Source organism: Phasianus colchicus, chromosome 9 (genome assembly GCF_987193195.1).
Source record: "Phasianus colchicus chromosome 9, bPhaCol1.hap1.1, whole genome shotgun sequence".
NCBI lineage: Eukaryota > Metazoa > Chordata > Aves > Galliformes > Phasianidae > Phasianus > Phasianus colchicus.
The window spans coordinates 14,713,730-14,730,641 of record NC_143444.1 but is presented as its reverse complement, the minus strand read 5'-3'; the positions used below and the strand labels follow the sequence as shown (position 1 = coordinate 14,730,641).

The 16,912-nt window shown below is 34.5% G+C and overlaps 1 protein-coding gene across 5 annotated transcripts in view; it reads left to right on the top strand.

Annotated features, from left to right (window-relative positions):
* Positions 1-16,912, top strand: part of AGL (amylo-alpha-1,6-glucosidase and 4-alpha-glucanotransferase) — a 41,485-nt gene that overhangs the window by 22,210 nt on the left and 2,363 nt on the right. For all 5 annotated transcript variants that reach the window (XM_031614732.2, XM_090146277.1, XM_090146275.1 and 2 more), the window contains 20 exons: positions 453-616; positions 1,109-1,210; positions 1,512-1,664; positions 1,744-1,894; positions 2,548-2,672; positions 2,782-2,894; positions 3,020-3,154; positions 3,418-3,548; positions 4,358-4,494; positions 5,140-5,273; positions 6,303-6,478; positions 8,265-8,367; positions 9,577-9,802; positions 10,155-10,266; positions 10,648-10,783; positions 12,204-12,316; positions 14,235-14,446; positions 15,090-15,187; positions 15,711-15,798; positions 15,886-16,019. In XM_031614732.2, the coding sequence (XP_031470592.2) occupies positions 453-616; positions 1,109-1,210; positions 1,512-1,664; positions 1,744-1,894; positions 2,548-2,672; positions 2,782-2,894; positions 3,020-3,154; positions 3,418-3,548; positions 4,358-4,494; positions 5,140-5,273; positions 6,303-6,478; positions 8,265-8,367; positions 9,577-9,802; positions 10,155-10,266; positions 10,648-10,783; positions 12,204-12,316; positions 14,235-14,446; positions 15,090-15,187; positions 15,711-15,798; positions 15,886-16,019 (2,743 nt within the window). The remainder of the gene's footprint in view (positions 1-452; positions 617-1,108; positions 1,211-1,511; positions 1,665-1,743; positions 1,895-2,547; positions 2,673-2,781; positions 2,895-3,019; positions 3,155-3,417; positions 3,549-4,357; positions 4,495-5,139; positions 5,274-6,302; positions 6,479-8,264; positions 8,368-9,576; positions 9,803-10,154; positions 10,267-10,647; positions 10,784-12,203; positions 12,317-14,234; positions 14,447-15,089; positions 15,188-15,710; positions 15,799-15,885; positions 16,020-16,912) is intronic.

Sequence of the window (16,912 nt, the reverse complement as noted above, 5' to 3'; positions counted from 1 at the left end):
CACTTCTAATTTCATTCTCAGTATTTGATTCTCAGCAAAACAAAAAAACAAAAAAACATTACAGTAATAGCTGTAAATTAAGAGAAGACACCCTGCATTAATTTACTGGAGGATCAATATTTCACTTACATTACAGTGAGGGAGAAAAGAAACTAGCACAGCTCTGGTATGCAAGTGCTGTATCAGGTCTGATTTTTGTTGCATGAGTTTCTAAAATCCTCCGGAGAAACCAGAGAGGGGAAAAAAAGCTCCCCTTTGTCCCTTTCCTACTTTTATGTACTATAGGAAACAGAATACTTCAAGTTTGTGTATCCATATTGGAGAAAAAAGTTCTAATGTGATATTTGAACACACTGAAATAAAAAATGTAAAATTCTGCATTATCATCTCTGTGCACGCTGTGCTATATGGTAGCTACTCTTATGCAAACGCTTATCTATTTTGTTCTATAGAGGCCATGACAGCTTATAATAGCCATGAAGAGGGAAGGTTGGTTTATCGTTTTGGCGGTGAACCTGTTGGCTCTTTTGTTCAGCCACGTTTGCGGCCTTTGGTGCCAGGAATAGCGCATGCGCTTTTCATGGATATTACGCATGACAATGAGTGTCCAATTCAGGTAAGCATGTAAATTGGAAACCAAGTTTGTTTATTCTTTTCTAAATTGATGTTTCTGAATGATGGGAGGGCTTGATGCAGTCTGCATGCTTTTTTTTTCCCTTTGGAGCAACATTTAGAAAACTGATTCACTGGAGGTGAAAACTTGAAGACAGAAAGTCCTACTGACTATTCAGTGAGCTGTTTTGGTTCTTTCATTCCAGCTGCTAATTGGTTCATCTGTTCTCCTACACTCCTGTTTCTCAGGAGAGGATGAGAGAGAGAATGGTGTGAACTGAAATGCTTATATTTGAGGATTGCTGTTACATTGCTTTTGCTAGTGCATTTGTAGTAAGTCATCAATAAATCTATTGTCACTGAGAAAATTATAAACACGTGGTAAGTAATTAGTTCCTCTACTAAACTGAGTTTATCTTCTATTTGCTGAGTCAGGAGGGATGAATTAGATATCTTACTTGTTTTGTATGTGATTTTGTTTTATTTTTTATCCTAGCACCGATCTGCATATGATGCACTTCCAAGTGCAATGATTGTTTCCATGGCGTGTTGTGCTACAGGAAGCACCAAAGGTTATGATGAACTAGTACCACACCAGGTCTGTGTTTATAGCTTAACTTCTAAATTACTTTTAAAAATATACATTTGATTCAAGTATTTTAACACTGGGTTTATTCTGGTGTGGGTTTGTGAGCTTTTGGTCTTTGTTTTTCATGAGTTTGTTTGTTTGTTTTTTTGGCACATTTTTGTATTGGTTTCAAATTCCAAACCGTTAACTAGTTAGCATTACTTAGGACTGTCTAATTTCATATGAAATCTGAATTGATTATATAATTGGAATCGCCACTTGTTTGTTTTTAAGTGTAGTTGATATTTGCAAAAAATAAATTTCCCTACAGATTTCTGTAGTATCTGAAGAGAGATTTTATTCAACCTGGAATCCACAAGCACACCTGAATTCTGGTGAAGTTAATTTCCAGACAGGAATTCTAGCTGGAAGGCTAGCCATGAACAGACTGCATCAGGAGCTGGGAACTAAAGGCTTCAATCAGGCAAGACATGGGGTAACAATTTGATTTTTCTATATTTATATTTTGAATGAGCCTGTTTGTAATGATACGCCTCTTCTAGGTGTATGTAGATCAAGTTGATGAAGATATAGTGGCAGTGACAAGACATTGCCCTAACACTCACCAGTCTGTTGTGGCTGTAAGCAGAACTGCTTTCAGAGATCCAAAGACTTCCTTCTACAGTAAAGAAGTACCTGAAATGTGTATCCCAGGTAATCAGGTTTCTTTGCAAGCAATAACGTGTGTGTGTGTATATTAATTCAAGGTATTCCTATTCTTTTTTTAACACACAAACTTAATGTGACAATTTTCACTATATAACACTTCTTTGGTAAGTAGTAATGTGTGTGCACCAAAGGTGGTTAGAGAAATAACAATGAATTTGGGATTTTCAAAGGTTTTCATATTTTCATGCAACTTTCTGCTGTAACATCACCATGTATGTGTGTTTATGAAATGGTAAAAGAAGAGGAAAGTGGTTATATGTACAGACTGTGGGAAGGAATTACTGTTTGTAAATATTAATGTAAGTTGTTAATCTTTGAAAATACACCATCTGGATCTGTAGCTTGGAAACTAGTCTAATGCTTTAAAAAACTACAACAAAAATTTCATAATTTATTTTATTATAAAAAGAAAAAAATGCAATTATCTAATAAGACAGTTGATGAATGTGTAATGAACACTTTATGGGTTATTTATAGCACTTCCCATGTGTTTTGTTAGTTATTCTTTAGTTGTACAATAGAAGCTTGCATTTTATATATTTAATTTTTTAGTTCTTGATTTTTAGTTTATGTATTCAAAAGTATTACCTCTCATTTAATCCATATTAACAGCTGCAACATGGTTTTGCTTTTCTTAGGAAAAATTGAAGAAGTAGTATTTGAGGCTAGAACTATTGAGAGAAGTACTAGTCCTTACAAAAAAGATGAACATTTTATAAATGGATTGCCTAATTTCACAGTGGAACTCAGAGAGCATATCCAGGTAACTATCCTTATTCACCTCTGCTCTGATGTAATATCTTGTTATGATTTTTTTTTACCTTGGAAAAAAGACATTGATTTTCAGTTGCAAATATGTTTTCTTTTCTAAGATTAAAGACAGTAAAATTATAAAGCAAGCTGGAACTGCCATAAAAGGGCCAAATGAATTTGTTCAAGAAATAGAATTTGAAAATTTAACACCAGGAAGTGTAATAGTATTCAGGTACGTTATACTAATTACCAAATGGCTGTATTAGTTAAAATAAAATATTAGGATTCTTTGTTTTTGAGATTTGGGAAATGTTATCATAAGTGCTTCATTCTATAAGTTATACATTCATATTTCAGAGTTAGTCTTGATCCAAAGGCACAAGAGGCTGTTGGTGTGCTTCGCAATCATCTGATTCAGTTCAGTCCTCACTTTAAATCTGGGAGTCTTCCTGATGATCATTCAGCACCTATATTAAAAACATTATTTTCTTCGTAAGTATTCTTTGGGTTTCTAAATGAGAACTACAGTAAGAGCAAAAATGTCTGTAAACTTAAAGAAAGGATTTGTTGCTGTTTCTATGGTTGGATTTTTGGATCGTTATAAAACTGAGATTTTCTTTTCATATGTATAATACTGAACAACATTGATACTTAAAAGGTTTCCAGGCTCTTTCACTGTTCTGTGTAATTGTGACTTAAAGTAGACTTCCTAATGTGGAGTATGTTGTGTTTGTTATTTGTTTTTGTTTTTCCAGAATTGCATCTAAACTAACTTTGGCTGACTTAAATCAAGTGCTGTATAGGTGTGAGTCAGAAGAACAAGAAGATGGTGGAGGTTGTTACAATATACCAAACTGGTCGTCCCTGAAATATGCAGGTCTCCAAGGTAATAGTTTCAGAATTCTATTTTTTTCTGTCAGGGAAATGGGTAAAATAGAGCTCCTCCCTCTAAATCATTCTTTAATACTGTTTAATGGCTACTGCTACTGCTTGGACAAAAAATGATATGTGCTTTCTGCTTCATCATGTTAATCAGTGTTTTACCCGAGGGAATCAAATTGTAGCAACATAAACTACTTTTTCCCGGTATTCTAGAATGCAAAATTAATCATAAAATTAGCATAGATTGGCTTGGATTAAAATGGACCTTAAAGATCATCTAGTTCCAACCTTCCTTGCCATGAGCAGGGCTGCCACCCACCAGATCAGGCTGCCCAGGGCCCCATCCAACCTGGCTTTGAACACACCCCAAGGTGTGGTGGGGCATCCAGTTTCTCTGGGCAACCTGTGCCAGTGCCTCGCCACCCTCTGACTAAAAAATTAATTTCAATGTTTTAAACACCAGTCGTTAGCATTTAAAACGAAGAGTAAATGCATATAATGTATGTGAAATTAATATGAGAAGTCATTTATTAAACCAGAGGCACTACCAGATAACTAAGGAGTGTCAGTCATTTATCAGACATGAATTTCATCAAGCAGTATTTATTCCATGGGGATTTTTGTGGCTATGTAGGATATATTCTGAGGAAACAGTAAATGAGTTGTATCCTAACTCTCTCTGCGACAAGAGAAGTATTGTAGTTAAAGTCAGTTAATGTTATCTGTTGCTTTGTAACTTTTCCTCTGGGAAACATAATTTCTGTTTGTGATATTTACATGTCCTATAATACTGTGTTGAATTTATCTCTTCAGGGTTAATGTCAGTAATGGCAGACATTAGACCAAAGAATGATTTGGGACATCCGTTCTGTGATAATTTAAGATCTGGAGACTGGATGATCGATTATGTCAGTAATCGTCTGATTTCACGTGCAGGAGCCTGTGCAGAAGTGAGTAAAAAAGATATATTTCATGATTTTGGGGTTTCAAATGACTGTTTTGCTGTTTTTCATTATTGCTGTTACTAAGTTCATAGAATCATAGAATGGCTTGGGTTGGGAGGGACTTCAAGGATCATCAAACTCCAACCCCCTGCCACAGGGGCAGGGCTGCCAGACCCCACATGTAATGTATTTAATAATACATTACAAAAGAGAGGTGGAGAATATATGTAGGGCATAGAGAGTTTTTTAGCTCTTACATAAAAGCTTGAAAGCTTCCTTCCCTGTTTATTATTTCCCATCGAATGAAAATGAAGAAGCCATCTTTTTAAGTGAGTTCTTTCAGAAAGGGCTCTAAATACTACTGAGCCATACATGATTATGATGCAGTTATAGTAAGATTTGCCCCATCAAGCACTGAGATTCAAGTTACCTGCACACCTACATTATAAAAACACCTTTACTTTCTTACAAGAGAATTGCTTTATTCATTTCACAAGATTTTATTTGGGTAACTCAGATAATTAATGTAATAAGAAAGACTAGCATTCTCATATCTGTTCAAAATCTAATAAATGCTTTAACCAAATGGATCCTATAAGCACTGTTTTTGAACTCCAGTGTTGTACTTCTAACAGTGTTATATTTTAATAGGTTGGTAAATGGTTGAAGGCCATGTTTGTGTATCTGAAGAAAATTCCACGTTACCTTATTCCATGTTACTTTGATGCCATTTTAGTGGGTGCATACACAACTCTTCTGGATGTGGGATGGCATCAGATGTCTAGGTATGCTTGGCATGTCAGTAATGTAGAGATATTGCAACTTTTATGTTTGATCTGCTGAAGAATGACATATGAATATTTTTGTTTTTATATTTGTGCTGTCCAATGGAAGATAGTAATATTGGTAGTGAAAATCAAATCAGTCTTCTAACTAAGATGGTTTGGAAGGCTTCATTGCTGTTCCTATCCTGGATTTGGACTTATAACTATTGCTGGCATTTTACTGTTAGAGGATAAAACCTTATAACAAGTGTTTTTCTGAAGCATTGCAGAGGTTATCTTGGTGCTGTCTTTAGTGAAGCTGCAGTGCTTTCTGGGAGAAAGAGACTGCACTTCTTCTTGTGCTTTGTTCAATGTTTCTTTTGTCCTTAGTTCTGGAAATTAATTATCAGTGCCCTTTTCTGGAGAGGGAAGGAAGATTGATTTAATGACAGCTCTATTCTAGTTAAGAATATTTTCAACAAATAATCTCATGAAAAGTAATGATGTTGGATTTGGTATGGCTGTGATACTATGTGGAAGAAATGTGTATTTTATGAAAAAAGTCAGGAATGCAGGCTGCGTTATATTAGCCAATATGCTAAATGAGTTAATGACTAAGGATTCTATGATGTAAGAATATATATAGAGATGCAGAGGTCTTTAAAAATGCTGACCAGGTTTTAGAGAACTTTGTTTATAGAATAAAATGATAAAATCTTTAGTTTCTCCTATTTTGCAGTCTGACATCCATATGTAGGCATCAAATAAATTAAACCAATTTCACTTTGCTGCCCCTTTCCCTAAAAGTATTCAACATGTAAACACTCCCACTTGCATTAGTAAGTTAAATATTTAAGGCTAACTTTGGGCAGCTATTTTGGAAAAAGTAATTTAAAAATCTTATGTGCAAAATTAATGCATAATACACTAATTCATTCTGTCACTTTATAATATTGTGTATAACCTTTGTTTTACTTTTCTGCAAATGAAAAAAGGGCACTGATATTTTAGTATGAATGTATTTCTTAATTTGATTATATTGTATTACAGCTTTGTGCAGAATGGGTCAACGTTTGTGAAGCACCTTTCCTTGGGCTCAATCCAGATGTGTGGGATAGGAAAATATGCATGTCTGCCAGATCTGTCTCCTTCCTTACATGATGTTCCCTATAGGCTGAATGAGATTACAAATAAGAAAGAACAGTGCTGTGTTACTTTAGCAGCTGGTAAGTGACAACAACATTTACATCAAGAAAAATAAATTCTTGTGGAACATTTATTTCTTTCAAAACTATCAGAGTTGCATTCATTACATTTGGGAACTAAATGCCAGAAGCTGTGTTTAAAATGTCTTTTTTGTCTTTACTCTTCCCCTGTGTTTTAACTTGCCTTTAAGTTAAATGTTTCTCTGTTTAAAAAGAATGGAGTTTTGTCTAGCAGTACTTTTGAGGGGTTACCATTTTATTTTTGCTCTTGGGGGGAAAAAAGCTTCTCAATATCTTGTTAAAACATTTTTAACTTATCCAGTTTTTCCATTTACAGAGATCCACAGGAATGTCTTCTTTCTTTCCAAAAGACTTACTTGAGATAATAATGCTTCCCGTAATAGGTTTTAGTTTGTTTTAAAATGTTAATTTAAGCACTGAGTTGTAATGAATTGCAAGTGTGGATTTACTGCTTACAAGAAGTGACATGAGAGCTATTAATGGACCAAAAGAATCTCTGGTCTGGAGCTCTCTCCAAAAGGAGCAACAATAGTTGCTTAGGAAAGACCACAAAAGCAGTCAGCAGATGCATTTTATTTCTCCAAATGTTCTGCCAGCATGGCTTGGAAGTGGGCACTTTCCTATGCCAGAAGTATTATTTACTGTGTTTAATGGCTTTTACATTTTTTTTCCTCCAAATTGGCCCATTCCTTTTTCTTTTTTTAACCATAGAAACTTCTAGTATCTGCAGGTTCCATGGCCCCTGGTTGGCTGGATTTCCTTTCCTGCTCTTTCTGCTCTATGTCTTTTTCCATAGAATTGCACTGCTTTTAGTTTCTGGTTTCGAGTAGCATTCCATTTGGCTGTTTTAGTGTTGCCTGGAAGCACAGACAAGTACTGTTCACTTAATTTAATCACAGAGATTAATTATACAGAGGGGCTTGGTCTTAAATATTCTCATCACATATTTGAGCCTGTGATACTTTTAACTCGTAAATGGATCATTGTTCTCAAGTTGCTGTTGCCATATTTAGTAAAATTACAGAGGTGCAGAGGCTGTATTGGAGCATTAGCAAATGCAGTGGGTGGTCTAGTGACAGAAGCCACGGTTTTGTTTAAGCAAGCATGCACAGCAAGCTATGGTTTTGAACCTTTACCATTAGGCATTTTTTGTTTGTGAGACTGGGAAAATTAACAAATAGAAGAAAAGAAAAAAAAAAAGTACTGTTGCAATTAAGAAGAGAAATGTTACAGTTAAAGCACAAAGTTATGTCATAATGTCTGCTGTAAAATGTAGTTCTAGAAACTGCTCCTAAAGAGAAGCAGGATTCCTTTTATAGTGACTGAGAGTATTATTAGGCTGAAGAAATTCATAGCTCTCTAGTCATTCCTTTTATGCTACTGAAGTGACATGGCTTTTGAACATAACTCTTGCCAACAAAGCATTATATATCATGTCACTGTTCTGGCTTTTTGTTTGTTCCTTTTCTGGTTATGGCTTTTGTTGTTGTTGTTTTTTGTGGTGGTGTTATTTTAATTAAAAGATGGCATTCGGTTATGTTATGTAGTGTGTGAACAAAATAAAAACCAGCAACTGAATGTGACTGTTAATGATTAGAACAGTCTATTGTATGATTTTAAAGTTGTAGAATACAACAAAAACTCTTCTTAGAACAGTTCTAGGAAAAACTTACAGTTGCACATGGATATATTTTTACTTCTGTTCGTTTTCTATATACATGTTAGGCATGTCTGCTTGGAGACTTTTGTCCCATCTGTAAATGAGATTAACAGCATTTCTTATTAGGTTTACCTCACTTCTCTTCTGGAATCTTCCGTTCTTGGGGAAGGGATACCTTTATTGCACTTAGAGGCCTAATGTTACTTACAGGACGTTATATAGAAGCAAGGTAAGAGTGACTGCTGCTTAGTTCTTTCTGTTGATAGACATAGTTTTGCAGGTGTTTAGGAAAAAGACACGCCCTCAAAACCCTTGAGAACATGGAAGCTGTTAGAAACAGTTGATGTACTGCATAAAACTTCGTGGCCCCAGGTGGATTTGTGAGTTCTTTGTAAATGAAATGAAAAATATTTTATATTGTTTTATTTTGCATTCTCAGCACTGGTATTTCAGCTGATACTCAATATAGATAAAGCAATTTTAACCCATAACACTAATGCTTGTCCTTAAACAACATGATTATTTCAAGTATTGTTGCTGAGCAGTAATTTATTTAAAAATTGAAGTAGCAAGGGATTTCCATTTTGATCAGAAAGATACTATTTCCTGTCTGTCATAATTTTTCTGTTTGGTGACTGCTAATGCTAGTCTAATACTGGAAATCAGCTAACTGTGGATTGTTATTATCTGATATCTGTGTGTAAGATGCAAATGTTTAACCTGATAAATGAGTCAAATATAAGCCAGACTTACTGAGCTGACAATTTTCACTAATCTTGAATTAATCTTTTTTAGTTTGGGTGCAACATTCCACAGGATATGGATATAGAAGTTAGTTGGTTTAAATTAGCATGTATTTATGCTGCTGTACACTTGACCAACTAATACTACCCTTCTGCAGTTACATCTGCAGTCTTCAAGTATGTTTATATTGTAATTTAAAGCCAGATGGAGTTCATGTTTTATGCAAAGCATAAAAACTTCTCAAAACCTCAGTTTCTGGCTCCTCTTTGTATTTTAATAGGAAATTCCCATTTGGTCCTGGTCTTCCTTCCTTCCCACCTCCACCTGAATGGATATAAAGATAATTATAAACAATAAATGTCATTTAAAACCTTTCCTGTGACATAAAAGGGATCAAACCCATGGAAAAAAGAAATTACCTTAACTGTATTCGCAGTTATGTATTTCATCTTTAAAAAAAAAAAAAGTATTGGGAAGTTTCTAAAATAATGGTTTTTTTATTGTTAATGAAGTATATATACTAAATGAAGTCACGAAGTCATGCCTAAGTATTGTTGTTGGAAGCTACAAATCTGTCTTTAAGATACTGTTTTTCTCTTTAACTTTGCTATTAAGATAAACTTGTATGCTTTGTAATTAATCTTTGGTCCACTAATTGCCTGGAAGTAACTTAAGACTGTTCTCTTCTTTTTAGAAACATAATTCTAGCATTTGGTGGGACTTTAAGACATGGTCTCATTCCTAACCTGCTTGGCCAGGGAACACATGCCAGATACAACTGCCGTGATGCTGTGTGGTGGTGGCTTCAGTGTATCCAGGACTACTGTAAGATTGTTCCAAATGGATTAGACATTCTCAGGTGTCCTGTTTCTAGAATGTACCCAAGAGATGATTCTTCTCCTCAGCCTGCAGGCAGTGTGGTAAAGATTAACACAGCTATAATTTTTATGAAAGGTTGTAGCTACAAGAATTATGTTTTGGATATTTTCCACTGTTTGCATCACTCGATTAGACAGATGTGAGGTGGGAGTATGAAAAAAACATATTCATCAGCTTCTAAATTTTTGTTTTCAATTTTGAAAAGAATTTAATGTTAATAATAGCACAATACTAAAAATTAAAGTGTATCATATTGCCAAAGATGCTGCTGAAAATCTAGATGCTGTTCTTTTTAACTACCATAGAGGCTAAGAATTGCTACTATTTGCACATTACAGAGAACCTTTTTAGTAGGTCTGTTGATCTTACCTTTCTCAATGTCAACCAATCTAGGATCAGCCACTCTACGAAGTAATACAGGAGGCAATGCAACGGCACATGGAAGGCATAAGTTTCAGAGAAAGAAATGCTGGTCCACAGATAGATCAAAACATGAGAGATGAAGGTAAAAAAAAAAAAAAGGAAAAAGTGTGTGTGTGTAAATGTAGTGCATTTGCTATGCAATTCAAACTATGAATATTGCATCTGATTATTTTTCATCAAGCTATTGAGTTTACTTTTGAAAAATTAATGGTTTGCTTAATGGCACTACATTACTATAAGTACATTTAATGCTTAGAAAGTGCTTGTTTGCTTTCAGCAATTGTTGTGATACAAGTTACCTTAGAAGTTCACACAAAAAGTGCAGCTGCCTATGAAAACCCACCTCAGATCTCTCTTTTGTGCAGAGTTTTTGTTAATGTAAGATCTTTGTGCTGGGGCAGATACTTGGGGATTTGTGTTTTTTAGCATATAGGTTTTCACACATGACATTTTTACTTGGCAGGTTTTAATATAATAGCAGGTGTTGACCGTGAAACTGGCTTTGTCTTCGGAGGGAACCGCTTCAATTGCGGCACCTGGATGGATAAAATGGGAGAGAGTGACAGAGCTCGCAACAAAGGAATTCCTGCTACTCCAAGGTACAAAATCCAGCCTTTTTGCTTTTTTTTTTTTTAAGCAGGGGAAGTGCTCATCTTCTAGCATGGACTTCACTCCTTGTAAAGAGTAAACTTTGAACTTCAAGTAGTAAAACAATTTAGGAAAACCTGTATACTTGTAGTGCTAGATTGTTGAAATGTTTGTTATCTGGACTGATTATGTATGACCTCTTGTTACGGGAGATACTTTTGATAATTGGTTTAAATATTTTGATTTTAAAATATAAAAATACCTGCAAGATTAAAGTTTAAAATGAAGGGTAAAATATTTAGAAATCAAGCTCTTCTTTAACAAACCATATGGATATGAGGTGATTAGTGAAACAAACCCTGTGATTTTCTTGCTTTATAATACTGATGGCAAAAATCTATATAAGCTAAGGAGAAATAGCATGGCAGTGTGGTATGCAAATTATATATCCAAACAGACTGATTTAATTCAGTCTAGTGAATGGCAGACTTGTGCTGCTGTTTCCCTGTTTCTGGCTTTTTTTTTTTGCTCGTGTGATTTGTAAACTTTTGTCTTAAGTTACAAGCAGTAAACTTTCATTGTCTTTTTTCATCAAGAATCTGTTAGGTTTCCTCTGGGAAACAGTTCTTCATGGTAACAGTGTTGAAATAAAAGCACAAGCTCTTGTGGTAGTCTTAGAGACTATTAGTCTATCTCTAATGCATGCCTTTGTGTTTATTAATGACATTATTTGCAAGCTTAGTGCAGTATTTTTGCAGACTTGCAATATCACCTAATATTTGTATTAAGTTTCATTTTATTAACTCATAATATCTTCAATGCAAGCATCTACTTTGCTTGTTTGCATAGACCAGTTTTCAGCACTCAGGTTTATGCTTTACTGCAGGCTGTGGCTGTAGTAAGTGAGACTGGATTTGAATTACCTTTTTCTTTTTGGATTATCATATTGGCACTTTATCTTCCTCTAAATTGCAGTTTTTGTGGTTTTTTTCCCTCCCTTTTAGCCCTCTTCATTGAATATGTATTCCAAGGTAGTAGACGAAAACTGAAAGTGAATGATGCTGTGAATGTCTTGTGACTACTTGCTAATAAAAGTTAGTTTAGGTTATCAGATTCTTGGAAAGAAATAGTAAGGAAAATGTGATGAAAAAATTCTGTGTTAGAAATATCATAATGTACTAGAAAATGTCTGGAGATGATGATGGGGATGCCCGTGCCAGTTCTTCATACATGTAGTGTGCAGTTTTGAGGCAAAATAAAAAATATAATTTTTTTTAAATAAAAAACAAACAGGCATAATGTGCAATAACCAGTGGGAAAAAATACACTATTTAAATAAGATGCTTAAAGTTCTGCAAGTAACTGAAAAAAAATCTGTATATTAAATAGCCTTCTTAATGTAATTCTTGGACTTCTAAAACATTGTTTTAGAGATGGCTCTGCTGTGGAGATTGTTGGCTTGTGCAAGTCGGCTGTTCGCTGGTTGCTGGATTTATCTAGGAAAAATGAATATCCGTTCCATGGCGTCACCATAAAAAGATACGGTAAAATTGAACATATGTCATGAATCTATTATGGGAGTATGAAAATAAGTCAAATGAGCTGGTGGCCATATTACATCAGGAATGATTATCAAAACTATTCACAAAAGAGAAAAAACAAACTTGAGGAAAGTATCTTGTATAAGTAAATTCTTTCGTTACTAAAATTACTAGGAGTTGATTATCGGATCAATGTATGAAATGTTTTATTGCATCCAATATAGTGTGGATTTCCAAAGATTTTGGAGCCTAAACCATGTTTCTCAAATGGATATTGGTGATGTGATCATTATGTATCATAATCGTGCATATCATTCATTACAAGGAAGAGAACTAAAATGACACAAGACCTAAGTATCTGTAGATGTCCCCTCTGTTTCATAGGGATGCTGCTTTGGTCTGAGTTACTTTACTTTGAGTTCATGGGGCTCAGGTGAATATAAATGTCTTCTAAAGCTGTTCTACCATTCAGTAAAGGTTAATCTTGAAAACATTTCATTGAATGGTTCTCATTCTATATTAGAAAATGTGAGTGTAGGGCTTTCTCCTATACATCCAGATTCTTAGGTCATGAACTTACTTGTCACTTCAGAATGTCTTAAAATCTGAAAGACAATTCAGGGTTCAGTGTGAAGCATTATTACAAAGTGTAGATAAAGTCTTCTGCCTATTATCCCAGAATTGTAAGTGACCTTTCTAAATTGAATTTGATGCTTATGTGTTTCCTACTGTCTTTCATTTTCTTTAACTAAGTTTAAATTTCATTCATTAACTGATGAATCCATTTTAAAACTGACTTACATTCCATTGGCTCATAATAGCAGGCTTAGCACTGGAGTTTCTAGTTGTGGTTTGTTTTGTTTGTTTTTGTCTTTTGGCATACCTTATTACAGTTTTGGTAGTATTGTCCTTTTTGATATACTCCAGCTGTATGTTGGAGTACTGTTAATCTAAGATGTATGTATATCTCAATTGGAAGAATATTCCTAGCACAGGTCTGCAGGTTAACACCTAAAAAAAGTAAAAGGAATTTAAATTTTTCAAAAATAAATGTACATCTCAGTTTCCTAATGCTACTGTTATTTTTTTCTTTAAAATGTAGGAAAAATATGATGATCATACTTTCTTTAGTTTCCCATACTAAACCACTTTACTGTTTATTTGAACTTCATGTTTGTTTCTGTTATCTATGTTGCAAACACAATATTTCTGGATGGCTATGTTAACTTGAAATTAAAGATTAGTTACAGAACTTCTGCACTGGTGTCTTAGAGCACAAACCATTTGTGTTACGTAGTGCCCGTCTACTGAAAATGAAACTTAATTGTGCTTAAGTAAGGAGATACTGTTTCGATGTTCCTGCAAGCAGTTGCTGTCTGGTGTTTTTCTAGACACCTTTCTAGTCTTGTTTGAAATTACAGTAAACTGCATTAATGAGCTGTTGAATTCACCTAACATGGAGAACCACCAGGTGGAGAGAGGTGACTAGGTGTGCTCTTCTTACATTAAGTGCCAGGAATTCAGAAGAGAGCTTTTAAAAGCTGTCCTAATGTTTTGACATTCCTTTTGTATTCTCCTAGATATTAAGAGTATGTATACAAACTACTAGAGAAAAGATGGCATGTTATCATGCTGAAAATGTTGAACATAAATTTTAGACTTAGTCAATTAAATATTTACTATAGTTCACAGTAACTGTTCATTTTTAGCTAGTTAAAAGAAGTGAGGAAGAGTTGTGTTGTAAGAAATTGTGGAGGTGACAGAGTTGATCTGTAACATAATTCAGCTTCAATTTTTTTGCAGTGCCTCTGTTGCCTTGCTTGTGTTAGGAATATAATAAGTAAAACAGTAGTAAGCAGAACTAGCCATACGCACACATCTGTTGGGGGTCTGAAGAAAATCTGTGTGTAATATTTTGCAGGAAGGGAAGAGACTATCACATATGATGAATGGAACAGAAAAATTCAAGGACACTTTGAAAGACTCTTCTTTGTCTCTGAGAACCCTGCAGATCAAAATGAAAAACATCCAAATCTAGTTCACAAACGTGGGATTTATAAAGACAGCTATGGAGCTTCAAGTCCATGGTGTGATTACCAACTTAGGCCAAATTTTACCATAGCTATGGTTGTGGTAAGTAAGAATAGTGAATAAGAAGCATTTACATTTAAAATTATTTTATTCTTGAACTGAACTTGTGTTATAAGGCTCAGCTGCATGGCATTATATCAGGAATAAATATTGCTTAGAATAAATTTTGAAAGTGTTTTTTTGTCTTTGCTTTTAATATTGACCCATATTAGAATATCTGATAAAAGTGTAATGTTGCCAGAACTTACCTACATGAAACTGCTGTCCAAATTTATCACTAGGATAAATTTGCAGAGTTCAGTATTGTGGATGTTGAGGTTATCTGTTTTAGGTTAGATTGAGGGGAGAGGAGTCACAGATTCAAAGAATCAAGAATTGCAGGGGGTTGGAAGGGACCTCTAGAGATCATGAAGTCCAACCCCTGCTAATGAATCAGCTCAGATTAGCTAAAATGCATTGATTGTTTATTTTTATAAAAATGTTTTTCAAGTCTATTTAAAATAATAAAACCCAAAGTAACTTATAGCTTTTCTCTTGGTTACTCTGTCTCTAGTTTCTGGAAGTGTAATTGTATTTTCACTCAGTAATATGAGAGGTCTTCATCATCTTCTACGTTCATATGTATAGTCTTGTGTGTGTGTACATGTGTACATATGCAGAGTTCAGTAAATCTCTGTTTTATTAGGCCCCTGAGTTGTTCACACCTGAGAGAGCTTGGAAGGCTCTGAGGATAGCAGAGGAAAAACTACTTGGTCCACTGGGCATGAAAACTTTAGATCCAGAGTAAGTATAGCTGACATGAGAATAAGTGACAGTAGAAATTATGATCTGGGGAGTTAATGTTTTGTCAAAATCCCTGTATATAGTTGTGAAATAAGGCTACAATAAATACTCCAGAAATGAGTATCTTAGTGTTCTAAAACTCCATGCAATTGATTTTATTTATGTAGACAATTTCCAGGTGTTTTTGGATGCCATGTAGCAAGCAATTCAAATTTGTTATCACAAAAGTTATGAGTAGGCATCAAAACACAAATTCAGTATCATACAATGCATAGCATTACAATTTGAATAAAAATATAGGAGTGAAATTATACAAGTCATCTGAAAATTTTAACAATTTTCCCACTAGTTAGTACAGTATTTGGAATTCTATTGTTATCCAAAATGTAGAATTTTGGGACCTCCCTGACTGAAGCCCTATTAGATGTAAATCCCATGAAAAATTTTTGGCTCGTTTCTGCTGTGCAGTGTATACACTATTTCTTGTTAATGTTTTGCTTATGTTTGTTTTCTTTTCTTGCAGTGATATGGTGTACTGTGGAGTCTATGATAATGCTCTCGACAATGACAACTATAATGTGGCCAGAGGTTTTAATTACCACCAAGGACCTGTAAGAGCTGTTTCTTGAATTTCAAAATAAGTGCTGACATTTTTTTGACACTGACAGCTATAATAATCATCTCCTATCTTTGCTTAGGAATGGCTGTGGCCGATTGGATATTTTCTTCGTGCCAAATTGTACTTCTCAAAGTTGATTGGTCCAGAGATATATGCAAAAACTGTGGTTATGATAAAGAATGTTCTTTCTCGCCACTATGTTCACCTTGAAAGGTAAAATACCATCTAAGATAGTAGATACCACCAGTCACTGAATATTTTGAATCTATCTGATTGCATGTACAATAATATACTACTTATTTTTAATATACTACTTATTTTAATAGCATCAGTTTTCTACATATAAAGTTGGCCACTATGAATGCTATTGAGATCTCAAGTCAGGTTTCAAGTACAGCTGAGATCTAGTGCCGTTCATAGATACTTGGAATTACTAATATTTACCCACATGAAGTCTAGAGGAAATCAATTTTATGGAAGATTTAATGTGTTACAAATCAGCAAGTAAGTCTGCCCATTTCAAAATCTTAATAATATTGTGTTCCAAGAAGACAGGAATTTAGAGGCCCAGAAATGTTCCTCTGCGTTTTGAGGTTTCTTTCTTAAAACAAACAAATTGCTTTGTCTGTTATAATGTTAATTCTTAAGAAATTGAGACAAAAACAAACGTCTTCCCCTTGATAACCCTTCATACAATCTGTTCTGCAGTACTGCAAACATGCATTCATTTGTACCCCTAAGAGTAAATCAATTGGATTCAGTAGTCTACGATGGAAGAGTTTGTCTAGCTAACCGCATAAGAACGAAAAGGGATTTGTCCATAAACAAATCTGGGGGAAGAGGAAAGTTCATGGTTTCAGACTATCTTCCAACCTTCATCACTTTTTAGCACCATAATCAAATTTCAAGTGTAGTTTGAAACTGGATAGATAATCCAGTTATTTTGTTATCTCAAAGATAACATAGGTTCTTCAAACTGGTACTTCAAGCTACTGAATGGGAAACAGGAGCATCATTTCAATAGCGTAAGTTTAGGTATCATTGTGTCAGAGAATCTACATTCTCACAGAAACCTGCAATTTTCTGCAGCAGAAGTAATTGGGTTG